A 26,893-nucleotide genomic window follows, 5' to 3' on the forward strand; every position below is an offset into this window, starting at 1 on the left:
TGGGAAACAATTTTTTTTTTATAGTTGGCGCACACTAAACGGATATCTGCCTTAAGCAGACCATTCTAAAAAGGTTAGGATTAGGAAAATAGGTTTGGATTCCATTAAGGAAGATACCAATGCACATTGGTTTTGAAGTTTAGGGCTCGTATTATTAATTACTATAAAAATATCGTTTTCGCAATGTTGCGATTATGGCCGCTAAAAAAGCAACAAGAAAAACTCGTCAGACCAAAGATGAAATCGATTTCATTTATCAATTATTTACTTATTTAAATTCATTAAATACTAACGTGAATAAATGATTAAAAAAACATTTAATTTTAATTTAAGCCGTAATAAAATTTTGTTTTGAATTTGAAGTTCTTAAAAATATGATTTGGGGAACTTACAAGAAAATAATGTTTATTAAATACTTCAATTAATTGATTAAGAGGGCTATGAGCACCATCCTTCGATCGGATAACAATTGTGTTAAGTGGTCTTTGGAGTCGTACGCTCGATCGACTTAAACTAAAGTTGAAACCACACATTTATTATTTAAGATAAAAAAAAAAACAAAGTTAACAAAGCAAATTCATTTTTGAATAAAAGAAATTTTTAATGTCAGTGATCAGTAAGAAAATGTATTGTAAATTTTTGGTGCAGTAAATACAACTAGAATTTCACTAAAATGTTTGAAAACTAAGCTTTGTCTGTTTGATCGAAAAACATTTTTATACTTGGAAAAGTTCCGTTCAACATGACAGCAGTGACCGCAACGTATTTGAATGCTAAAACTTCAGCAATTGTATATGTATTCTTCAACTGCTATTGATTTCTCTCCTAAAAAAGCCATTGTATTACATATTTTTAGTTTTTCGAAGCCACCGTTTTTTCCATTACATGTTCTATTTTTTTCTTCACTGATTTCGCAGCCTTGCTGTTAATGCTGTAGATTATCTTCACCTCATCACTTACGATTTGTGTGCTGGTATTGAGCGATAAACCTTACTAGAAATGCCAAAAAGAAGCATACAAAATTCGAACAATCTTTTCAAAATGCTTGGCGTTCACCGCTTCGAGCCATGTCCACCATAGCGTTATGATTGGTTGTGGAGAAAGTTCCAGTCCAGTTTCAATGTCTCTAAGAGTTTTCACTCTGTATGGAGCTTTTAAAAACACTTTTCCATTTCCTACAAAGCGGCCAATCTCAGCATATTCACTTCTAATTTGTTTACAACTCGGTGAAGTCCATGTGCGAGGAATGTAACATGAATTATTTTTGGGTAGAAAACTTGAATACCTTGTTCCGCTTTAACCATATAACGTAGCAGCATCTGAAAAAAAGTAAGATCGAGTCTTGTTAAAATCTTCACCCAGAATTCTAACCGAATCGTCGAAGATTCGATGATGGTTGATTTGCCAATTTCAGTTGAGCTACATTTAATACAAATGTTTTTTTAGCGAACGTCTCATCTCGATCCATACAAATTGAGTATACATATATTTTTAGCGAAGGGTTATTTCTGAAGAAATTTTATGCTCGGTATATTTTTCCAAAAAAGAACGAATACTTTCATTATAAACAATATTATATCTGCCCCCACAAAAGCACCACCAAATCTCTTTCAAACTCTATGTTTTGAATCACTCGAAGATTGTCCAAAAAACTGTTGCTTTTCATTCTTTATTAATGCCTTGTTTTTATTGCTTGGCCTGACCAAAAAACAGAAAAATATGCAATAATATGCCTTTTGAAAGCAAAAATATGCATTTTAAGTGAAATAGGTATGCAAAAATATTCCCTAACAGATGACTTTTAAAGACGAAAATTTTAATGAAACGCATTTCTATCAAAGTCTCGTATTAATTATTATGTTAACAAAAAATATGTTCGAACATATTTTTGGGACCTGATTATGGGATTTGCGGTTGCGATTTGCAAGCGAGTTCGCCGTTTTTCAATTATTGTTTCCGATTCCGCCTTCTTCGTTTTGAATTCGAACAATTAAAGAATTCAAAGGCGAATTTGAAATGTGATAATATTGGCGTGTTGAAATCCGACATCTTTTTTGGCAGATTTATTATTATTCACTGTTCGATTTAGTAAATTCTTTCTTGATTGTAATTATATAAAAATACTAGCGGCTCGGTACGTGCTTCGCAACGTATAAGGCAAAGTAATAATAAAAATGATTATTAAGTTCTTTTGTTCAAACAAAAATATATTTTAAATCGCTAGCTTTTAAAAGTCCAAATGATATATTGTTTATATTATATTTATCAGAAAAGAGTATAAACAAAAAAATAAAAAAGAATTGGGTACTCTTACTGTGTTGGATCTATGTATATTGGTTAGTCTAAAACAGCTGAAACAGGTAACATAACGTTGGAAATGTGGAAAACATGATTCCTCTAAATTGACACCACAAATGTGAAGTGTTTGCCCTTGGGCCTTATTAATGAACATCGCAAATAATAAACGCACAGGATATTGTAATCTTCTGAATTTCGATGGCCTATTAGTTGGAATCATAGGGATACTTGGTATCAAACACACTTCTCCTTTTGATTTACCAGTTAAGATTGTAGCTTCAATCAAATTTGGCAATAACTTTTTCACTGCCAATCTGGTGCCAATACACAGTTTTGATGGATTAATGTTTCGCAATAATATAATCAAAGAACACATTTTCAGATTCAAGCAATGCGGTGGTATACCAGCAGGTTCCAATGAATTTAAAAATTCAATTGGAAAATTCATTGCCTCATCTTTATTCACTTTCAATTGATGTATATGTCTTGACTACACCTGGCAGTTTCACTTGAATTTTAAACTTAAAGCCTAGTACATACTTCCTCGTGAAGTGAACGTTCGCCAGTGGAGAAAGTGAACTTTTGACATTGCTCACTGGTACACACTTGTGAGTACACGTTGTGAACATTTGACGTTTCAAAAACACTCTAATGAAGACATAAATCCTTCGTACGTATCACCCTCCAAAACCCATTTGTTTACATTGTTGTATTTGTAATTTTGACATTATGTCCATGAATAAATGTGAAATTCAAATCACTGATAAACTAAATTTCCACGCACCGGACCTCATTAATTGTGTCTTAGTGTGCGTCCTCGTCTTTGATGAAACCGGAGAGCTTGATTTTGTCCCCATCTGATGTCGGCTTTTGTCTCTTATTTGATGTGTTATACATTTTTGTTGCTGTTTTTGAGAGGCCAACATCGTCAACTTCATCAGTTGAATCTTCAAATAGGTATTCTATTTCATATGACACCATTTTAATTTTTCCAACCAATCATGATTTGGAAAAACACATCCAATCAACTCATCTATAGATTTCGCAGTTGTACAAAAATTGTTCGGTAAAGTGATCACTCCGTTGGTACTGGTGATTGGTATTTTGTCATGACCAATTTCTAACAATTGTTTTGATAACTCATTGGCAGTGGCATCATTATGTAGGTGAATACGCATATTAATGTTCAGTGTCAGTTTCGTAAATATCTCCAAGGAACTGATAACCAGTAGGAGTTGATCGAGGGATGACAGGCAATGTTTGAAGAAAGTACCCTGACAGAAATATCAGAGTCAGAGCACCGCCAAAACAGCTTTTAATTACCGCGCAAATCTTGCATTGTTCGTTTAAATGCTTCTATTGATTTTTATTCGCCATTTTGCACTCATTCCATAAAATAATTGATGTTAATCGCAGAACTTTTGCCATAGCAGAATTTCTCGTTAGAGAAGTTAGAGTTTTAATCACCCGTCAATCAATGGCAATTTTAATGCACAGTGTGCGACCGACCACCTAATGTAGCAGCTGCTAAAATCAATGTTACAACGAAAGTTATTATATTCGATTGTACAAATAAACGTTTGTAAATCATTAGAATTGAACTCCTGCTTACGTTGCAAATCACGATCAAACAAATCATGTATCTCACGATTTGGTGCGGTCATACTCAACTGTGCTAATGCTTTATTTTCAATCGTTAGACATATATCTTTAATTATTATTACAGCTCCGTTGTACATTTCCAAGGCAATCAACAAATGGGGATTTCTTTAAATCTTAGTTCAAATTGTTTGTATATGGGAGTATAGAAAGATGTTGATTTTAAACCTTTTCAAGACATTTTTTTAAATTTTCTCTACTTACAAACCTTCGCTGGACTTTCACGAATAATTCAAGATCAAAATTAGCCAAATCAGTAAAGGCATTCTTGAGTTATAACATTACAAAGGAAATTGGCATTGATTTTTATATATATAGATGTGAGTTAGCTTTATTTTAATTTTCTTATAATTTATCCACACATAAATATAAAATTTTAAAATTCATGCATTCTCCTGGACACCCAAAATCTTGAGGATACTTGGGATTCCTCAAATTCCTCTCTTTCAGAATAAATATATGTAGGTACACCATATTTTTAAAACTAAATAGGTATTGTTTATTGAATAAATCACCGCTAATTTCACAAATTTAATCGAAACAAAACAACATTTGTGGAAAGCTGTCAAATCACTGGAATATAGAAAGAAAAAGTCCAACCAAAAGTGTCAAATCACTGAAATATAGAAAGAACTATTTTCGCTTTGCCGCGAATTCGATGATAAAGAAATACGACGCGCGTCGAATTTGAAAGGTCGAATTGAAAACGATCCGCCGCTAACCTCATAATCAGGCCCCAGAGTTCATAATAAAATTAGCCGAACATTCATTATAAAATATATCACCAAATTGACTATTTTTAAATATAATGAAATCCAATTCAAGAAATTTTCGTTAAAACCTTGATGAAACAGTTTAAAAATGAGTGTTTTATAAGCCAACTTATCAGACGCTTTCTAAAATTTCGTAAAAAGACAATCTTCTTCTTCACGTTTCTCAAAAATATTTAAACAAAAGGACATGGTTAGATTAGGTAAGGTTATAGTGGCTGTCCAAGATGGAAACGAACACACTTAGGCCAGTTTAATGGCCCGTTGTGAAACCACATGAATGTTTATGCTTCCTCCTAAGCTCAATGGAACCAGTTTGAGTCTCTTACGAAACTTGAGAGGCTGATTATAGAGTAGTTTTCTCCTCTTTCTCGTCCCTACAGCTTCTGCAAAAGTCATTTGATACGCCTAGTTGCGTGGCGTGCTTTCCTATTAGACAGTGTCCGGTTATAACACATATTATCGAGCTTATATGCGATCTGCTTAAAGAGAGCAAGCACCTTGAACGTTTTAAATCCAGTGTTGGCCAGATGCTTTTTGTGACTTGACACGTGGTGATGTTGTTCCACCTGGTGCCTGCCCTACTCACAGCGTCCTGCATTAGCAACAATTTACAAGTAGCGATTGGTATGCCAGTACTTGCCAAACAGTTAGCTGGAATGTCTCTATGGCCCGGCACCCAGCAAAGGTGAATATTAAACCATCTCCATAAAAGATGATCGACAGTTAAAAAAAGTTCATTGGACTAATAAATAAATAATATAGTTATGGACTGTTATAGAGTTTGTAGAGACAGAGTCCAGAGATTTGATAGCGGCCTGACTATCTGAGAAAATACGGATATCAGTTGTTGATATCACGTTTTCTTTAAGCCAGGACTAGACGTTCCGACTGGAACGCGTTACAATGCGTGGGAAGGCGGAATGAGAGACTTAATTTCAGTCGTTCAGAGTACACACCTCCACCAACCATTTTTTTGGTTTTGACGCGTCTGTATAGAAATGGATTGACTCATCTTCCAGGAATGTCCTATCCTCCCAAAAAGATCTGGGAGGAATAGAAATCTGGACATTTCTGTCGAATTACAGTTGGGGGATGGTGTAGTCTGTGTACTTTGGAATTGATTCTAAATATCTTAGAATAACGGAGTGGCCAAAGTTATTGTTAGTCCACTACGACGAAGCTTTGAGGCGAATAGCAGAGCTTGCAGCTATTTGCTTGCTAAAAATGTCAAGATGTGTTAGGTAGAGTAAGGTTTCCGAAGATGGGGTCGTGCGAAGCGATCCGCTTATACATAGGCAAGCTGAACGTTTGACTTTATTTAATTTATCCTGATTTATAGCTTTCTCTAAAGCAGTCCACCATACTGCCACACCGTACATTAAAATCAGTCTGATTACCGATGTGTAAAGCCAATGCGTGATTCTGGGTTGTAATCCTCATTTATTACCTATAGCTTTTTTACAAGAAAAGAGAGCTACAGTAGATTTTTTGCTCTTTCCTGTACGTTGCGTTTCCAATTTAGTTTTTTATCCAAAACAAGACCCAGGTGTTTAGCCTCGTCTGAGAAACAAAAGGACATACAATTTGAATAAATTAGTAATAGTTGAACTATAATAAAAGATAGTTTAAATATACTAGGTTGGCAGTTCATAATTGTTCATAATTTCCTTTTAAGGACCTTTATTGTGCACTGGAGTTATTAATGAATTTTTCTAGATAATTGGAAAACAGGAACTTTTTAAAAGAGGTGTTAAAGAGAAAAACAAAATAAGTTAAAAGGAAACCTTTTGTCCATTTTTTCTTATGCTTAGTAGTGGTTCTATCTAAGGCATTGCTTGAATAATGTTGGTTTTTAATGCGTTCATAAAAAATCTTTTGCGTAGCTTTACAGACAAACAACCTTATCAACCGATTGACTGTTGATAGAATTGATCAATAAAATAAAAATCGTTACGGAAAAGTAAATTAACCAAAAATGCTATTGTGAATATTTCCAATTTTGTGTATATTATTAATGCGCGTATCGTATCGAGCCCTTCCAGCCAATTAATCGTAAGCGCTAAAATAAATTTTATCGTAAACGACAAATCAAAAGCTTACTGCTGGTCCTTGTAATAACTTGTATCCAACTTATTAGTATTGACAATTATTAATTATGCTTAAGTTAAGAATTGCCAATAGCTTTCTAGACCCGTATGTGTTAACAGCAAATTTTAATTATTAAGTTGTCTTTTTTTATTGAAAAAGTCGCTTACAAAAAAATGGAGAGAAGGGCTCAATATGTTTGTTTTATTTTTCTTAAGAAAGGAGAACATGAAAAGAAAATGAACTACAAAATAAATACAATTAAAAAACAAATGAGTTCAACTGAACTGTCAACCATTTTTCTAAAGTTTCTTCCCAAGAACATAAGCCGTCAAGTTCTACTTTTCTCTATATATTTTAACAATTTTTATAAGCTCCAGCGTCCTCTTCCATGACCTTGATCAATGTGTACTACAATTATTGTTTGATACTCGTAACGTAATCAACTGAAAAACAACATTTTAAAAATATTTGTTAGCTATTACCAATTCATTGGATTCGTGGATTCTTTCTGGTTTGTAATTATATAAAAATGTAAGTAGTTTTATTTTAATTTATAAAATTTTTAATAAATCAACGCAAGTTTCATAAATTCATTCAAATCAAAATTCGTGGGAAGCTGTTAAATCACTGGAATATAGAAAGAAAAAGAATTGAAAGTGTCAAATCATTGGAATATAGGAAGAATTATTTTCGCTTCGCTTTGGATTTGTTACTTAGGAAATACGACATAAGTCGAATTTGAAAGGTCGAATTGAAAACGAATCGCCGTCAACCTTGTAATCAGGCCCCATGTTTTTTCATTGAAAACAGATAATTGAAATATATTATTTTAAATGTGTCGAAAATATTGCTAATTGACAGTCACAATGCCATTTAATAAAATTGATTGAAAAATATCTAAAACGTTAAATTGCGCGACCTTGAATCTTCTTACTCAAAACAAACCCTTATTGTTTAATTTTTGTGGCCCAGTTTTTTGGGAAGAATATGTCATCCATTATTGATTTTTAATCGCTGGCCAAAAAATAAGTTAACGTGTCGTTCATTAGAGCATCAGCAACACTTGCACATGCAAACAGTAATATTTTTGATTGACTTCGCATATCAGAAACGCCTTGAGATTATGACAACCATAATTACTATTTTTGTAGCAAGTTTTAATAATTTTAACGTGTTGCCCGATTTCCAGCGTTTCACTATCGTATTTTCCAAACATTCAACTAATATGATGGCTGTTCATATTTATAATTTAATTTAAAAATTTAGGAACATAAATAAATTAATTTTTCGAATGATTAATTTGAACTTTAAGAGTTTTATTTATTAAAATAATTTATAATATGAATAAATAATTTATAATTGATTAAAATAAATAGTATAAAAATGTATGCATAGCTCGATTAAGAACATGTTTTCGTTTCCATGCTCACCCGGGCGCCAATTTACAATAGATTATATAACAACTCTTATTAGGAGTTTTTCCCAGAAAGTATTTCATCGGAGACATTTGTGTTTATCCTGTCCAAATTTAAAAGAGCGACTATATTAGTTCTGAATGATTTATGTAGTTCCTATTAGATCTGTTTTTATTTATCACAAGATTTCAAACCATCACCAACACACATAGCATACGCAATCATGTGAGGAATAGTATTCTGTTCGTAAACCCCAGTAAACAAGTGTGCCCATGGACCTGAGGCATAAACTGCAACATCTTCACCGCCATGCGCTGCTGATGAAAAGGGAGCAGAAGCAGGCCATTTCGAATGTAACTCATTTTTATCTGTTGAAGTTGGATCGATTCTTAGGTGATTCTCCGTGTCGTAATATTTCTGGAAACCTGGCCCATTTGCATAGCTAAGTGACATGTATGGAAGATCATCGTTGGCTGTTCCTGCTTTTCCAGTGATCTCCTCATCACGGTCCTATAAAACGACATTCAAAATAAAATCAATAAAATGTTTTAAAAAATTGGACGGTCCAACAATTTAAATATTGAAAAAAAAACGAACTTACCGCGTATCCAGCAAAAGAAAAAGCATGCGAATGATCTGCTGACACAATGATCAAAGTATCTTCTTCACTTGTCATTTTCCTCGCCGCCTTAATAGCTTTCGAAAACTGCTCTGTCTCGTCCATAGACAATTTGGCCTCATTGTCATGATGCGCCATATCAATTCGACCGCCTTCGATAAACAAAAAGTAGCCATTTTTGTCTTTTTGCATAAATTCAATTGCCTTCTTAGTCATTTCTTCAAGAGTCGGCTGATCTAGTCTCTTATCGATTGCCTCTAGATTATAACTCAAATGACGTTCGGCAAATACTCCCAAAAGTCGGTCAGCTTTTTTAATATTCAATTTCATCAATTCACTGCGTGTCTCAACAAAAGCATTCTTCTCTGACTGACTCTTGTAGTCGTCGATGAGGTTAGTTTGCTCGGATCTCACAAAGTTCGCCTTACCACCGCCCATCATGACCTTTAAACGACTACCAACTTCACCATGAATCAATTGTTCAGCTATGGGTTGGACTCCGGAATTCTTGCCACAATTTTGTTCCACATTCTTTTCACTCTCCCAACTTCGCTCGGCAGTGTGGGCGTATAATCCAGCTGGAGAGGCATGGGACACTGTAGTGGTCGTTACGAACCCAGCAGACTTTCCTGCATCCATGGCCCATTTTCCAATGGAGTAGACGTATTTTGTTGAGTTCTTGGTGTCCTCGCAGTCGGTTCGCTTAGCCTGGGCATTCATACCAATTGTGCCGGTGTATGCTTTAACACCGCACAGGTATGCCGTAGACGTTGTAGCCGAATCGGGTACCATTCTATCGACACAGTAGGTTTTCGAGAGTCCTGTGTAAGGGAATTCTTCAAAGGACAGTTTTTTTTCCACACCTCCCGAGTAGACTCGAGCAGCAGCTATTGTTGTCAGTCCCATGCCATCGCCCAAAAAGAAAATGGCATTTTTGGCCCGTTTGGTGTTTCGTATGTGATCTTTTTTCTCGACGACAAATGATTTAGCCTGATCCAACCAGTAGGAGTTCAGTTCCTCGTGACTTCTGTTAGAAGGAGACACACGAGTCACGCTTGGCAGATCGGGATGCAGTTGTCTTTCGTAACAATCTTCTGACTCAAGACATCTTTTCGGCATAGAGTCAACAGTTGTTCTCGTGCCTACCACTAAAAACACAACCAATAGGAAACAATGAGATATCCTCATGATTCTCAATATATATTTGTATCTTCTGCTTCGAGTGGTTAAACTTAACTAACTTAGATCAACTTTTGTCGGGGCTTATTTATGTGTACAATCCAAAATGGTATGAAGTTTATGATGCCCGAACACAAAAAAGCTTTTGAAAATACACCTTCTTCGATTAGATTAAAATTTACTGTGTCCAAAAATGTAAAGGCATGAAATGACAGTTTATGTGCTATTGATCTGAAATTTATTTTATCTCAATCTTGGACTAAGAGATCTTTTGTTTTTAAATGACTCGGTGGTATAATGCCAATGAGTAAGTTTGAAAACCAAAATATTATCTAAACGTGATTTCCTCGTGCGCAATATAAAAATGTGGGCGCACGATAAGTTTGAGACTAGAAAATAATCGGATTTTTTATAAAAGTATTTAATATAAACGTTGACTAAATGTTTATTTGCATTAATTTTCCTTGTGCTAAGTAATTTGTTCTTAAAAAAATCGTATCTACTTTAAATATGAGAATGAGTTTGACTTAAGTTCTGACAATTGCTTTCCATGAGCTTGAATTTGACATTGACGTTTCTGGCAATATTGTCACTCAACATAAAAAGTTCAAAGGCTTGTAAGACATTTAGTACAGTTTCTTTATTCACAAATTTGACAATGGTCTTTACTCAGCTTTAGGAGTCTATCTCATATGGTTTTCCATGGGTAAAATAAATCAATTTATTTCTTGATCGAAATCTGTCAAAATGTACATTTTCCCTGTTTTGCAGTTTTGATTTAAGATCAAATCTGAAAATCTGGATTTTCGGAAGATACTAATACGGTTACAAGAAACTGTTTATCTGGAAATTTGACAGCTCTATCACACTAGTAAACATGCATACGAAGTGACACTAATATAATGGCGAAAAAAAACAAATCCAATTGTGTTCCATACGCCAAAAAAATCAATTTTTTATAGAAATCTAAATTTCATGAATTTACCTCATCAGATAAATCTTATATCCAACGCTTATGAACTTAAGTTTTGAAGAATAATATTCCTAAAGAATTGTTAAAACCGATTTGAAGCTGCTACAGCATCTACATACGACACAACTCGCGTTATTAACATTTTATTAATTTATTAATATAGAATTTGCAAATATTATTTACGATTAGATTAAAACGAATTGACAGGGGATTTTTGACCATTTCGTTGGATTTAAATTATCTGGTTGTACCTTTGGCCAAATTAGTTTGTAACTCGCCTCTGTTCCTTTAGCATCTCACGAGTAACTTTAAAGTATTTAGAAGAAAAAACGTGCCACAGAAAAGAAAAACAAGATGCAAACAAGATTTAAAGTGTTTGCTGTTTTGGCAGCTTTTGCAGCTATAATTGCGATTGCAGGTGCAGAAAAAAGTGAGTTTAGATTTTAAGGATTTGAAATGAGCCAAAACAAAAATATACATAACTCGTTCATAGGAAGTGATATATTTTATAGTTTATTCAAAACAAGTTAACTTCAAAAAGAGTTTGTTACTTTTAAGCCCTGTTCTTAGGTTTGCTTCAAACTCTCTACGATCATAACTTCAAGCGTTATAAAAGTTTGATAGTGGATTCTCTATGAGTCTTCGCGTTTTCGGAAATAACCATTCCAAGCTAATTATGCTTATCACTTGGTTTTTGATTGTATTGTAATTTACGCAATACTTTTCTAAAGGAATTTGTTGTCCTGAATTCATGTTTTTTTTGAACTGTGCCTCTTTAAAAATTAAAAAAATAAATATTTAACACGATGTTTTGAAAGCTGAGGTAAAACGTTGTGAAAAACCTTGAATGAAATCCCAATTTTTAAACTCGGAAATTCGCTTTTTTCAAATTATTTTTCCAGTATATCATTTTGTGTTTTTTGTGTTTAGAACCGTTTTAGCATAAATGCTACAACGCTCTGTTAAGGTTTATGGTAGATTTTTTGAAAAAGAAATAAGATACTAAAAATCTGTTAAACGGAGTATTGAAGTAAGAGGTTGAAGATTTGGAAAATCATCATGATTGGAATGTTTTCAATTCACATAGCCCCATAAGGGCCTTAAATAATTTCACATAATTCTGGGCCCGTTTAGGTTTACCAGTTTTTTTGCACTTGGGTTGTCAAAAAACAAAATTGTTGCAAACCTAAATTAAGTATTATTCCACGAAAAAGTGAAACAAGTTCGTTTAAAAAAGCTTTAAATATATTTGTTGACTTTCTACGACATTTTTAGGAAGTAACTACCTACGTATGATAGAGGATATCATTTTAAATGAATCTTAGCTACTTGACTTAAACAAAAGCAAAGATAAGATATGTTTGCCTTATTGTTAGTCGATGAACATTATTTTTATTTTGTCAAAGGTGTGTCTTCAAAAGTTTTCAACTTAACGTCCACTGCCAATAGTTTTTAAAATAGATTACTGATGGTGACTTAACATTTTGAAATGTTCAAATAAGTGATGAAAGATTCTTATTATCATTTATAATATATCTACCAAATGTCTGTATCTAAAGTGGATCATATTTCTATTAATTACACAATTTTATGAATGAAATAATCTTAAGTGGGTGATATTATAATAATCCACAACCAACTTTCTTGAATTAAATTTTTAGCTTTGTTGTTTTATTTCAAGTAGCGGGGGAACATTTGTTGTGCTGTTAAATGCGTCATAAGTTCCTGAAAGAACATGTTTTCTTTTATAATTAAGGCAGACTTAAAGTGTTTTTTTATAGCTTTAATAGAGAATCATGAAAAACAGCCGAGGTGTAGAAATGAGATGCCCGCCGCGCGCCGCCGGCCGTTGACATTGTTTCGGAATTCTAAAGATATCAATGACAGTGCTTTCAAATAACACGGCAAAGCATATTCGGTTTTTACGGGTAAAGAACGAATCTCTGCAGTTCACAGTACGACAATAATGATTGATTTTAAGTGATAGAAAAAAAAACTTTCTCAAACCAATTTAAAAAAAAGAGGCTGTGATGCGACCCACCCTGATAACTTCCCTTTCCGTCTATAGATTTGACTTGCTTAAAAGTTTGCAGGTTTTCGTGTTGGGTTAAAAAAGTTGTCAGTTTAATAAATATTTTTCATATAAAGAAATAGTTTAGTTTGAAAATATAGTTTGGTTAAAACGATTTTTAGCCGAAAACAAATTTTTACCAATTTTAGTAGCATTTCTTAAATTTTTATAAATTGGATGAATGGAATTAATCTGAGAGATATCAAGAACCGAACATCAATTTTTACCAAATTTGCATTATATTTTCTGTAGATTTTACTTTCTTACGAAAAACGGAAGGTTGGGTTTTTGTAAAAAAAAAACACAGAATATCGAAAACAATATTAAGACAATATTTTTAATTTTTGAAAACGTATTTGATTCGAAAGTAATTTTTTAGTATTGTTTTTTTGTTAGGTTTTATTTTTTGTAAAAAAAAACTGTCAATTCGATTTTTCTCAAAATTTAACTTCTATTCCCAACTTATTTTCAAATGTTCTCAAATTTTTTTCCAAATGTTGAAAAAAATATTTCTTATAAGATAAAATTGATTCGGAGCCATAATTTTAAATTTTTAACTTCCCTTAGGAAATTATTGTAATGGGTCGGATTTGTCAAATTGAAAATTTTGAAATTTCTCGACGTTTCAAGGTCCCTAGAGTCGAAATAAAAGATTTTTAAAAAGATGTATGTGCGTTCGAGTGTACGTACTTTCGTACGTCCGTACGTTCGCGACGTTTTTTTCGTCGTCCATAGCTCAAGAACCAGAAGAGATATCGACTTCAAATAAATTTTGTTATACAAATAATAAGGCAGAAACATTCAGAAAGGGCTCTGAAGAAAATTGCGTGGGTGGTTTTTTTACCATAGCAGTTTGAAAAAAAGGTGAACATTTTGGTTAACCCTAAATATCTTACAAACCAAAAACGCTACAGACTTAAATTAAATCTTATATAATATATTGTAACGTGGTTTTAAAGAAATATATTTTTTGAAAAAAATCCATTTAACGGTTTTTTTATAAATCAAAAAAAACTGAAAAAAAATTGTCACCTCCAAAATTTTACGACTAAAATATGATTTCATCTCCAAAATAATTTTGTGCAACGAAGAATAATGTTTTTGACATTTGATAAAATTTTGAGAAAATTCGAATTGACAGTTTTTTTTATAAAAAAAATAAACATCTAAAAAAAATATGATTTCAAAAACTTGAAATTTATTCTTCAAGCTTATTTTATCTTATAAGAAATATTGTTTTTAACATTTTGAAAAATGTTGAGAAAAATCAAATTGACAATTTTTACAAAAAATAAAAACCTAAAAAAAAAATTAATAAAAGTTGGTAAAAATTGATTTTCAACTCAAATATCTTTTCAAAACATTAAGATATTGGGTTTAATTTACTTTCATCTTTTAAAAATATTATTGTCAACATTCAGCAAGATTTTGAAAAAAATGGAATTGACAGTTTTTTACAAAAATAAAAACCTAAAAAAAAATTAATAAAAGTTGGTAAAAATTGATTTTCGACTCAAATATCTTTTCAAAACTTTGAGATATTGGCTTTAATTTACTTTTATCTTTCAAAAAATATTGTTGTCAACATTCATTAAAACAATTAATTTAATTTAAAAATTTGAAAAAAATCGAATTAACAGTTTTTTACAAAAAATTAAAAACCGAAAAAAAAATTAACAAAAGTTGGTAAAAATGATTTTTGGCTGAAATATCTTTTCAAAAATTTGAGATAATAGCTTTTAACTAATTTTTACAAAAAATGAAAACCTAAAAAAAAATGTATAAAAGTTGGTAAAAATTTATTTTCGTCTCAAATATGTTTCAAAAATTTGAAATATTGGCATCAAACTAAATTTTTTTTTTAAGAAATTGTTTTCAACATTCGATAAAATGTTGAAAAAAATCGAATTGCCAGTTTATTTACAAAAAATAAAACTTTAAAAAAAAAAAAACAAAACTAAAACTTGGTAAAAATTTACTTTCGACTCGAATAGCTTTCAAAAATTATAAATATTGGTTTCAAACTTAACACAGAAAATATTGTTTTCGGTATTCAGTAATTTTTATATAAAAATCCAACAGTCCGTTTTTTCATAAAAAATAAAATCTACAAAAAATAGTACGCAAATTTGGTAAAAATTGATAAGAGTACATATAGACAAACTTTTAAGCAAGACAAATCGACAAACGGGATGGGAAGTTATCAGTGTGGGACGCATCCCAGCCTCTTTTTAAAAAGATATTTGAGTCGAAAATCAATGTTTACCAATTTTGAGTAATGTGTTTTAAGGTTTTTTAATTTTGTATAACAAAAAAATGTCAATTCGATTTTTCTCAAAATTTTACCAGATGTTAAAAACTTTATTTTTCGTTTCACAAAATTGTTTTGGAGATAAAATCATTTTCTATTTTTCAGTTTTTTTGATTTATAAAAAAACCGTTAATTGGACTTTTTTTCAAAAAATATATTTGTTTGGTATCACGTTACAATGTATTATATACAATTTAATTCAAGTCTCTAGCGTTTTTGGTTCGTAAGATATTTAGGGTTAACAAAAATGTTCACCTTTTTTTTAAACTGCTATGGTAAAAAAACCGCCCACTCAATTTTCTTGAAAGACCTTTCTGCATCTTTCTGCCATGTTATCTGTATAAACAAATTTATTTTAAGTCGATATCTCTTCTGGTTCTTGATGTATGGACAACGACGTCGCGAAAATACAGACGTACAGACATCTTTCTAAAAATCTTTTATTTCAACTCTAGGGACCTTGAAACGTCGAGAAATGTCAAAATTTTCAATTTGACAAATCAATCCCATTACAATAACTTTCTATGGGAAGTTAAAAAACAGAGATCATGATTTCTTTTGTAAATTTTGTATACAAATATAAAAAAACAATTAATTTGTTGCAAGACTTGCATCATTTGTTTTATTGATCTAAAGGTTTATTAAGTTTTAAGGGCCGATGTTAAATGTGAACCACACCTAAACGTCAAGTTTTTTTGCATTTCATTTGACATTTATCAATTTCAGACTAACTTTATCTTAATCACATAAGAAACTATATAGTGAGGCAAGTTTCTAGAATCTGATCTGCCCAAAAATTGTCTAAATGCATATCGTGATGGACTTGCAGTTTGTGTGAGGAGTGTTTTCTAGACATTGATTTTAACAGTTTTTGTACGATAAACAAAAGCAATATATGTATATAAAATATACTGTTGCTGCGGGCCATTAGCGATAGTTTGACTTAAGACTTGTCCACTTCAACTTGTTGTCTTACCCAACAATATCACCTATTACGATCGTTGTTGATGAAAATTATACATAAAGATTTGAATTTGCACACTTGCAAGGTACAATTGACTCTAAAACTAAAGCCATTGTCAATGGTCAGAACGGTGACAAGAAATGGCAACAGTTGATGACCAATTTTTGAAGAAAATGATCTTCAGTGGATTCGTCAATAAGTAGAATTACTAATGATAATCCAAGAGTAATTGTCGAAAAACGAATGGACCCAAAAAGACTGACTGATTGGTATAGTTTATGGGCTAAAGGATAAGACAATTGAGAACATTAACGGCATAGAACCTCAATTTTGTCTCATCGTCATCTAAGATTTGGACCATTAGATGGAGAAGTCCCGCGGTGGCCATTAAGCTAATATTTTGTTCCTTATATAATGAAACTATACCAATATTGTCATAATAAAAGAAATGGCAATAATTTTTTAAATAATTTGTGTTTTATTTAAAATCAACATGGGTTATTAAAAATTGCATCACTTCTTATTTCGGAACCTTCTTCAAACTAGTGCTATCTTCTATCTATCTAAAAGCATGGAGATTAATTTTAAAAGTTGTTAAGCAATTGTTTTGATTAAGTGATGGATTTATTAGATTGAAGGAGAAGTCTTGCAAAAAGTTGTACATCAAAAGTGACATTTTTTTGGTTGATTATTAAAATTTGCTTTTTAAAGAAAACCCGTCTAATTTGAAATACTTTTTTCATTTTCTTACTTACTTACTTAAAGTGGTGCTACAGCCCTGTGTGAACTAGGGCCTCACCCAAAACTAGCTAGATGTCTCCAGTTTCGCGCTCCAAGTTGGGTGAGGTCACTTTCCACTTGTGCGCGCCACCTGATCCGCGGTCTTTCTCTACTGCGCTGTCCTATGGGTTTGGATTCGAAGACTTTCCGGGCCGGAGCTTTAATTTCCATGCGCTCTACGTGACCCAGCCATCTTAGTCGTTGAACTTTCACCCTTCTGGCTAAGTCTACGTCGCTGTACAGCCCGTTAAGCTCGTCGTTCCATCTTCTCCTCCACTCCCCTTCGATGCATACGGGACCGTAGATCACACGAAGAACTTTTCTCTCGAAGCGACCCAAGGTGCTTTCATCCGCTTTTGTCATGGTCCATGCTTCAGCACCGTATAGCAGGACGGGGATGATATATAGTAACACTTTGGTCCCTCGAGAGAGGACTTTACCACTCAATTGCTTTCTTAGTCCAAAGCTCTTAGTAAGAGTTATTCTGCGTTTGATCTCAGCGCTGGTGTTGTTTTCTGCGTTTACAGCGGAGCCTAGGTAAACGAAGTCCTTGACTACCTCAATGTTACGTCTGTCGATGGTGACGTTTTGACCAAGACGTTGGTGTTGTATGTCCTTTCTTGACGACAGCATGTATTTTGTTTTGCCCTCATTAACCGTTAAACCCATTTTTGCCACTTCTGCCTCAATACTCACAAACACCCCATTGACATCACGCTGAGTTCTTCCGATTATGTCAATGTCATCAGCATATGCTAGTAATTGGACAGACTTTTGAAAGATAGTGCCTCTAGTGTTGACGTGTGAGCTCTGCACTGTTCTTTTAAGCACGATGTTAAAAAAATCACATAACAGCGCATCACCTTGTCTAAAACCTTTTTTGACATCGAAAGGTTGTGTTAAGTTGTTTCCAACATTTATGGAACAGCGTGAATTCTCCATGGTCATCCTGCACAAACGGACGAGTTTGGCAGGGATGCCAAAACTAGACATGGCTCTATACAGCTCGTCTCTGTAGGTGCTGTCATATGCGGCCTTGAAATCGATGAAAATATGGTGGATGTCGATTTGGTGTTCTTGGATTTTTTCCAGGATCTGCCGTAATGTGAATATTTGATCAACTGTGGACTTTCCTGGTCTAAAACCACACTGATAAGGACCCATCAGGTTGTTGACAATGGACTTTAGACGTTAACATATTACGGCAGAGAAGATTTTATAGGCGATGTTAAGTAGACTGATTCCTTTATAGTTAGTGCAGGTTAGAGGGTCTCCTTTTTTCAGGATCGGGCAAACAATACTGAGGATCCATTCATCGGACAAGCTTTCTTCCGACCATATCTTACAGATAAGTTGGTACATGCTCCTAACCAACTTATCTCCAGCTGCTTTAAAGATCTCGGCATTCAAGCCATCCGCTTAAGCGGCTTTATTAGAATTCATCTTAGATATGGTAATATTTACAACGTCTAAGTCGGGAGGACGGGATTGTTGGCTTTTGTCGTCTATGTTGAATGGATCATCCTGCCTGACAGCGGAATTCGGTTCGTCGTCGACGTTATACAGTCTGCAGTAATTATCAGCATTGACTGCGGTTCCACTACGATAATTCCAATTTCGTCTTTGCAGCCTTCGGTTCTAGGTTTATGTACCTGTGAATTTCGTTTCACCTGTTCATAAAACTTTCGAACTTCATTCCAGCTTTTAAACCTCTCAACATCTTCGACCGCACGCTTCTCATGCTCTCTCTTTTTCCTTCTGAGAAGTCAATATTTTATGTTGTAGAAAGATTATTTTAAATCAACACACAGTCGAGTCCCTCTAAGTCCAACTTTCACAGGATGTTATAATAAGTTCGAGTAAGAGGGAGTTTTTAAAAAATTCGAGTTAGAGAGATTATTTCATTAAATATTAGAAAAATAAAAATAAATAAATAAATAAATTAAATAAATAAAAGCTTCTTACTCCTATGAACCGTTAATTTATTAGTGTAATTCATTTTTGTTTTAACAAAATTATATGACAAAAATTAGTAATTTTTGATTGATATCGTTGTGGAGTATTCTCGTTTAAAAAATTACTCTGTTTTAAAAAGGCTGTTTTCATCATCTGGTATATTTTCTGTCAATTGAATCGAATTTTTGATTACATTATTTTTCTGACATATCGAATATCGATATTAACTATTTCAGTTGCTTCATCATCTTCACTGTCGTCATCGTTAGCATCAACAAAATGAACTAAATAAATAAATAAATAAATTGGGTAGCGCGACAGTCCGTTGAGAAGTTTAGTGACTTACAACTCTCAACCATTTCTGTGCGCGAGTAATGCTGTCAGGAATGGAGGGGACCTACAGTTTATATGCCGACTCCGAACGGCTAATTTTGAGAAAGCACTTTTTCATGACAATAGTTAGTCTTGGAGAATTTGTCAATTCGTCGCAAGAGGTAGTACCCGTGAAAAGACTTTAGATGGCATAGGCAGCGAGCGAACCCAAGACCTCTAGCATGACAGTCCAACGCACTAACCATCATGCCACGGGTACCACAACAAAATGAACTATTTATCCCAAAATTGTTTTGCTATCCAGCAATTCTGTAGCTACAATACCGCCATCGACTTCAATCTCTCCAATTCAGAACCTAAGTTAGCCGGTCAGTGTCGGTTTCACATATTAGTATCCTCTTTGAAGTCGGTCTTTTGTCAAAGTAGTTACTCTGCAACAAATGTTTGGTTTACAATGTCTAGTAGTGTCGTATGCGCAGTTTTTAGTCCTTTTTTTCCCCAAACACTTAAGAACTTGGTTAGTAAACAGCGTTTATAACTAACTTTTAAATTTTTGTATATTGCCATGTCCATTGGTTGAACTATTGAGGTCATGTTTTTGGGAAATACTCAAGTTTTATAAACTCTAATGTATTCTTGACTTGTTTTGGTTGGTCAGGACAGTTATCGCTGAAGAAATAATAACTTGCGCTTTAATCGCCCAAACTTCACATCAAGCTTTAAAAGCTTACTAGTAAAAAAATCTGGTTATATACAAGAACTTTGGTTGGCTACATAATCAACTCACGCAGATTTTATTTCATTAAAACAGTGAAGATTTCCACCTACCCTATAAATAAAAAGAGCTTAAACTTTTCTGTGCCTGCTATGTTGGACCCCACAATTCATGTTACTCTTTCTTTATTGTGCTTCCCTCCAAAACCAAGCCAAGGCACGGTACATTTGTAAAAAAATCCCGTTTCATCGACATTAAAAATGTTCCCCTTTATTTTTTCAAGGTAAACTATTGCAACGCATATTTTCGAACCATTTGAAAACAGCCTTGCCAATTGCTAATTTTTCTCTTTCAGCCCACATTAAAGAAAGAGTGCTCGTGGGAACGCCAAAACTATCAGACATTTTTTTCATCTCCCTTGTCAGTTTCTTCAATTAAACAAATCTTTGTGGAAAGATCTACTGTACTCAATTTTCTTCTGGCCATAAATTCTCTTTAAGAAATTGTAATTGTAAAGTATAAGAGTTTCCATCACATGAAAAATTAATTTCCTACCAAACTAATAACGAAGTTCTTTTAGAGTTAACATTTGAACATTTAAAATTTTATAATTTTCTGTTAATGTTTTGCACCTACAAACAATTCTACTTAGATGGATTGAAAACAGTCCTAGAATCTAAAGAATTTGTTCGAGTTAGAGGTATTTTTACTTAGAGAATGGTTTTCGTCTGAAAAATTGGGGAGAATGCAAAACCATGGCGAAAAAGTTCGAGTTAGAGAGAGTTCGACATGGAGGGAGTCGACTGTATTTACAAACCATGCTTTAGTTTATTTGTTTAAGCATTTTTTTTCATTTTCCTTGTTTTGGCACATTGATTTTTCTCAAAATTTAAATCAACACACTTTAATACAAATTTAATAGTTTATGGATTAAGTAATATAAGATAACAATAATAATTTACTGTCGATGTTATTTAGGACTTAGAACCCATTTAAAGTGAGGATATTAAATTGTTGAACAATTATCAGTAGTTTTTTTTATTTATAAACATTTGACCAATATGAAGGAAGCATTTATTTTCTTATCAAACGTTCATCAACTTATAAGCGATACCAATCGATATATTTCTTATCTTAAAGTTTAATTGTTAATCAACTTAAAACTATAGATTACAATAAGCCTTCAGAAAAAAAACTCTGATCGTCAGACGTGTATTTTTAGACAATACAATTTATTTTGGGCTCTAATTTTTGATTTGTTTCTTTTTATTTCTAAAGTGCATCCTAGATTGTCACCAAGGAAGGGCACAGTCGAAATTAAATATCCTGAAGAATTAAACACAAAATATTGGGTCGATAAGGCCCAATCGATTTTAGCTGACAAACTGAAAAATTCTGCTCTCAACAAAAATCGTGCCAAAAATATTATCATGTTTCTTGGGGATGGTATGTCCGTACACACTGTCACCGCAACGAGGGCTTTTATGGGCGATAGCTCTAAGCAGATATCCTTCGAAAAATTCCCCTACCTGGGATTGTCAAAGACTTATTGTGTGGACAAACAAGTTGCTGACTCAGCTTGCAGCGCAACGGCTTATTTATCTGGTGTAAAGGGCAACTACGGTACAATTGGGGTAAATGCTCAAGTTAAACGCAGGGATTGCAATAAGGCTCAAGATCCCTCCACACATACCGAGAGTATAGCAAAATGGGCCCAAGATGCTGGAAAATCAACTGGGTTGGTTACAACAGCTCGTGTAACACATGCCTCTCCCGCTGGAGTCTATGCCCATATCGCCGATCGTAGCTGGGAGAGTGACACCGACATCATCAAGGACAAATGCAGTGCCGTCGATAATTTGGACATAGCCCGACAACTAGTTCACACCCCGGTGGGAAGGAATCTTAAAGTGATTATGGGTGGAGGACGAAGAGAGTTTAGAGGCAAACACAAGAACGACGAAGAAGGTTTGAAAGGCCGCCGTACTGACGGTCGGGATTTGATTGAAGAATGGATTACCGATAAGAAAATACAAGATGCTGAGGCTTCATATGTATGGAGTCGCAAGGGTTTGAATGAGCTCGATTTGAGTAAAACGGAATATCTTTTGGGCTTGTTTAGCTCAAATCATTGTCCTTACCATGGGGATTTGGCAAGAAAAGGGCTAGAAAAGTCAGATCCCTCGCTAAGTGAAATGACAGAAGCTGCTATCAAAGTTCTAAAGAAGAACAAAAAAGGGTACTTTTTGTTTGTTGAGGGAGCTAGAATCGATATGGCTCATCATGAGAATTGGGCTCGAAAGGCACTCGAGGATACGAAAGAATTTGCTAATGCTGTCGAACTGGCAAGGAATATCACTTCTGAAAAAGATACTTTAATTGTTGTTACCTCGGATCACTCGCATACTATGACCATCAATGGATATCCAGTAAGTTAAAAATGAATATGGTTTTTTTGTCTTTTTAACTTATATAAGTTCTTCTCATTTTCTTAAAGTTCCGATCACAAGACATTCTTGGAGTTTCCGACAAAAATGCTGACGACAATCTTCCTTACACAGTTTTGTCATACGCCAATGGTCCTGGATTCTACAACACATACTCCAAAGAGGAAGGTCGTCGGGATGTGTCGTTGGACGATTTCAATGATCCAACTTACGCGTACTTGGCAACTGCTCCTCTTGATTCCGAGACTCATGGTGGTGATGATGTGGCAATATTTACATCAGGTCCTTACGCACACACATTCACTGGCAACTATGAACAAACAAACATTCCAGCATTGATGGCATATGCTGCCGACATTGGACCATTTCAAGACAACCAACTGACAATGTCAAAGACCAACATTGGCCACGAGTGACTACAAAATTTATTACTCCTGATGTTGAAATAAAAATCGATAAGCTTTAAGTTCTATATGATACCTACATAAATTATATTAAAGTCTAGTCGGGGGTAATTCCCGCTTGCCTAGCTTATAACATGACGATATTATTAAAACTGACTGATTTCTATCGGTGCACGGTGCGATATTAAATCAGATAAATAATAATTATATGGCTCTGAGTTAATTAGGGCAATTTTTATTTACCATGTGTATTTTTATACGAAAACAAACGTGATTTTTGCAAATATAATTGAAGAAAATATTTATTAAATTTCTACAACGAAAATATACAATCGGCATTTTGGTTATCAATGAGTTTGTACTTAATTTTATGGTTTGTTTTTATTTGCTGCAGAAAGCAAATCTTTTGAATTGTTTTATAAACATGCACATAAAGGGTGGGCCAAATACAAGTTTCTTCAGAGATCGAAATACAATTTGTTCTCTAATTTTCCAAGGCGTGATTGGATGATGTTGGTCTTTGGTGCTTGCATCGTTTTTTAGTTTCCGAAATTTTGGCATTAAATTGTCCTCTTACGGTTCCTCATAAAAAATACAATTAGGTCAAGTTGGCCAATCGACACAGTCAAGACAGCTGATAATATTATTTGGGAATTTTTTGTCCAAGAGATCGATTTAGGCATGGCTCGACATCCTGCATGAACCAGAGGTTGTCCAAATGTTTTCAATTTCGAAACATCTCAATTGGATCTGTTTGGATCCATTGTGCTTCTCAAGGTAATTGGCAGCATTGGATAGGGTAAGAGAAGGTTGGTAAAGATATAGGTTAAGGGTGTGTCCGTGAACCATTACGATTGCTGAAAAAATTAAAGAATGCCGAGAACGAGACGTCAAAAAAGTCGTCGATAACAATAATTTCCTAATATTGTCATTCTTTTTTTGGCTAAGTTTGGGCATTCGCTAGGAAGTGCATCTCCTCTCCTCCATCTCCTCCTCTAAATAAATCAGATGAGCTGATACCCATTCTGTTCATGAGGGTACCCAAAAGATGGATACCTTTTAATAAGGCCACACTTTTAATACTGCCTAAAGGCAGTAGGGTTATCGTAGCTGGATGATGGAAGGTCCGGTTTATATAACCTGGCACAAACATTGAATTTGTTTGGATAAGCGCTACACTGGGAAAAGAGGAGGAAAGAATTTATACATTTCTTCGCCATTCATTCTCTGACCATATGCCTCTTTTAGTAGAACTCGGCCTAAACAACCCCTCATATCACTACAAAATAGCGCTACCCCCAAAACTCGTCTGGAAAGATAGTTCAAAAGAAATGTACGCAGCAAAGTTACTGAACCAGATCAACATAACCTTTGTAACTACATTGGAACTTCGAAACGAGGAAAAAATACGTTTTTTTAAGAAGTCGTACACATAAATTAACACATAAAAATCTTATAACTACTGTCAAAAATGGTTCGACCAAGAACGTTTCATGGCAAGAAAGCTATCATTTGATCTGCTTAGAAAATTAAGGAACACCATTGATCATAACGAAACGCTAAGAGAAAAATATATAAACGCAATCATTACTACAATAGCTATAGAGCTCTCCTGTACAAGAGCCCTTGACTTCGTTTGTGGGATACACTTAACGGCAGGAAAACTGGCCGAACACTTCAAAATATTGTTGAATCCATGCTACTTGGAAGAGCACAACATTCACTACGCAGGACCACTGGTCGAAGATGATGTACTTAATAGGGAAATAACTATAAATGAGCTACAATTGAGCCTGTATAGCTCTAAGAACAGAAAAGCAACTGGGCCTGATCGAATCACTAACGAATTTTACAAAAATGCTCCTATCGAGTTCCTAACGCACATGCTTGACGCCTTCAATTTCATCTTCAGAACCGGTATAGTGCCTCAGGAATTTAAAGATGCTGTAGTGTACCCGATCTATAAAAAACGTTCATAAGCTCAACAGCAAAAATTTTCTCTGCAATTCTACTTTATCGAATAAATGAATGGATAGAAAGAAACGAAGTATTGAGTGAGTATCAAGCAAGTTTTCGTAAAAGCTTCTCAACGATAGAAAACATTTTCACTGTGACGACCATTGCCCAATATTTTCTGAAGCAAAATACAAAATTTATACATGTTTTTAGTCGACTTTGAAAGTATGTCAGAATGGTTTAACACAACATCAGGAGTGAAGCAAGGCTGTCTTCTGAGTGCAATATTGTTTTCACTATTCATTGACGATATTTCTTCTCATCTACCTGCTGGAGTATGAGTAGCAGAAATAAGAATTAAAGTGCTTCTTTATGCTGACGACATCGTTATGTTTGCTGAATCTCCGCAGAGTCTTCAACTTATGATTAATAAACTCAATACTTGGTTTCTAGATGGTGAATCAATTGAAACAGTCACACAATACAAATACCTTGGTGTTATACTGCAATCAAACATGAAGTTTTCTCTCCACCTTGAGAAAAAACTGGTTTCCGCTAAAAAGCTTATAAATTCCTCCTGGAAAGATATAAACGGGAACAATCAAATTAAGACCTACGCGAAATACAAGTTCTTTGAATCAATTACGCGCTCTGTCATGTGCTATAGTTGCCAAACTTGGGGATACCGTTCATATGAAGAAGTTGAAAAAATGCTACGATATTTTTTTTTTAAAATATTGCCGATGAATACGCCAAATTACGTTCTTACGCTAGAAACAGGTTTACCTTCATTATACCACTATACTCTTAATCTACATTTTGATTATATCCTAAAAACTCTTGGACTACCAATGCAGAGAATACTCAATATTCTTACGAAGTTTGTAATAAATAGGAAGGTGGAATGGGCGCACGAATGGAAAACGCTGTCTGATAAATGTGGATTCAACTTAAACTTGCAATACGAAGACCGGGCTGAATTGAAGCAAAATCTGTATAAATTACTCGAGCTTCACGACACTCATCAGCACAACGAATGCATTCAACAAGCTACTAACTCTATCAGCAGACCGATCTACGCAGAGCTCCAGCTTTAGCCTAAACTGCAACAACTATTTTAATGATTCCAATAACATCCACTCGATTTCTTTAATTTGCGGGGCTAGATGTGATATGCTTAATTTAAATGGTTCAACATATATAAATAAAGAAACAAATCTATGCACAATATGCAAAATGAGAGCAAAATAAGACACTTTTCACCTTTTAGCAATACGCCCTATCTACAGAGACTTAAGATGCAATTACTTCGGTAAGTTGACTTTGACGATGGAACAAAACTAAACCCATATTGAATGGTTCTAATTGGGTAGCCCTCAACGGTTATCTAAAAGATGCACTCAAATAAAGACACTACATAAATACTGAGTTTACTTAGTAGTTACATCATGTTCTTGCGACAGGTACTTTTCATCGCGATGTTAAATTTTTGTCAAGTCGTTATGCCTGTTTTTTTTCCCAATAATGGTTTGCAGTAAATCTACAATTTAAGATTTTTTTATAATAAGCACACACTCAAAGGGATATATTACCCTTATTATGTAGACACAGTGTGAGCACCAGGAAAGGGAGAGAGGGGTTGAAAGGAGATGTCGGTGCCCATTAGTTTTGAATTTCTGAATATTGCAATATCTGGGAAAGACAGAATGTAGCAAGGCATTCCACATTGGCATAGTACGGCTAAAAAACGAATCTCTGTACTTGACAGTACGACTGAAGTTGGATTGGAGGGTATATTGATGAGCATTCCTAGAAGCGCGAGTATTACGGTTGGATTGATTAAGGGGAGCAATGCAGCTGGCTATTTCTCTAGAGCATAAACCATTAAAATAACGGTAAAAGAGGGTGAGACAAGAAACATTTCGACGATGTTCAAGTGACGTAAATGATCT

General features: G+C 34.0%; 2 protein-coding genes across 2 annotated transcripts; one reads left to right on the top strand and one right to left on the bottom strand.

The window, feature by feature from the left end:
* Window positions 1-8,220: 8,220 nt before the first annotated feature.
* Window positions 8,221-10,102, bottom strand: LOC129947006 (membrane-bound alkaline phosphatase-like). The gene is made up of 2 exons (XM_056057405.1): window positions 8,835-10,102; window positions 8,221-8,743 (listed from the first exon to the last, which is right to left on the bottom strand). The coding sequence occupies exons 1-2, from the start codon at window positions 10,038-10,040 to the stop codon at window positions 8,405-8,407; spliced, it is 1,545 nt and encodes a 514-aa protein (XP_055913380.1). The 5' UTR covers window positions 10,041-10,102; the 3' UTR covers window positions 8,221-8,404.
* A 1,159-nt stretch (window positions 10,103-11,261) lies between these two features.
* LOC129946133 (membrane-bound alkaline phosphatase-like) lies at window positions 11,262-23,336 on the top strand. The gene is made up of 3 exons (XM_056056187.1): window positions 11,262-11,434; window positions 21,413-22,563; window positions 22,632-23,336. Exons 1-3 carry the CDS (start codon window positions 11,359-11,361, stop codon window positions 22,995-22,997), a joined length of 1,593 nt encoding a protein of 530 aa, XP_055912162.1. The 5' UTR covers window positions 11,262-11,358; the 3' UTR covers window positions 22,998-23,336.
* Window positions 23,337-26,893: the final 3,557 nt, after the last annotated feature.

Source organism: Eupeodes corollae, chromosome 2, assembly GCF_945859685.1.
Source record: "Eupeodes corollae chromosome 2, idEupCoro1.1, whole genome shotgun sequence".
NCBI classification, from domain to species: domain Eukaryota; kingdom Metazoa; phylum Arthropoda; class Insecta; order Diptera; family Syrphidae; genus Eupeodes; species Eupeodes corollae.

Excerpts from the sequence above, each read along its gene's own strand:
- LOC129947006 (XM_056057405.1), bottom strand. The coding sequence starts at position 10,040 with ATGAGGATATCTCATTGTTTCCTATTGGTTGTGTTTTTAGTGGTAGGC. Across the intron at positions 8,744-8,834 it reads TTTCTTTTGCTGGATACGCG|GACCGTGATGAGGAGATCAC; the intron begins GTAAGTTCGTTT and ends GTCGTTTTATAG.
- LOC129946133 (XM_056056187.1), top strand. The coding sequence starts at position 11,359 with ATGCAAACAAGATTTAAAGTGTTTGCTGTTTTGGCAGCTTTTGCAGCT. Across the intron at positions 11,435-21,412 it reads GATTGCAGGTGCAGAAAAAA|TGCATCCTAGATTGTCACCA; the intron begins GTGAGTTTAGAT and ends TTATTTCTAAAG. Across the intron at positions 22,564-22,631 it reads TGACCATCAATGGATATCCA|TTCCGATCACAAGACATTCT; the intron begins GTAAGTTAAAAA and ends ATTTTCTTAAAG.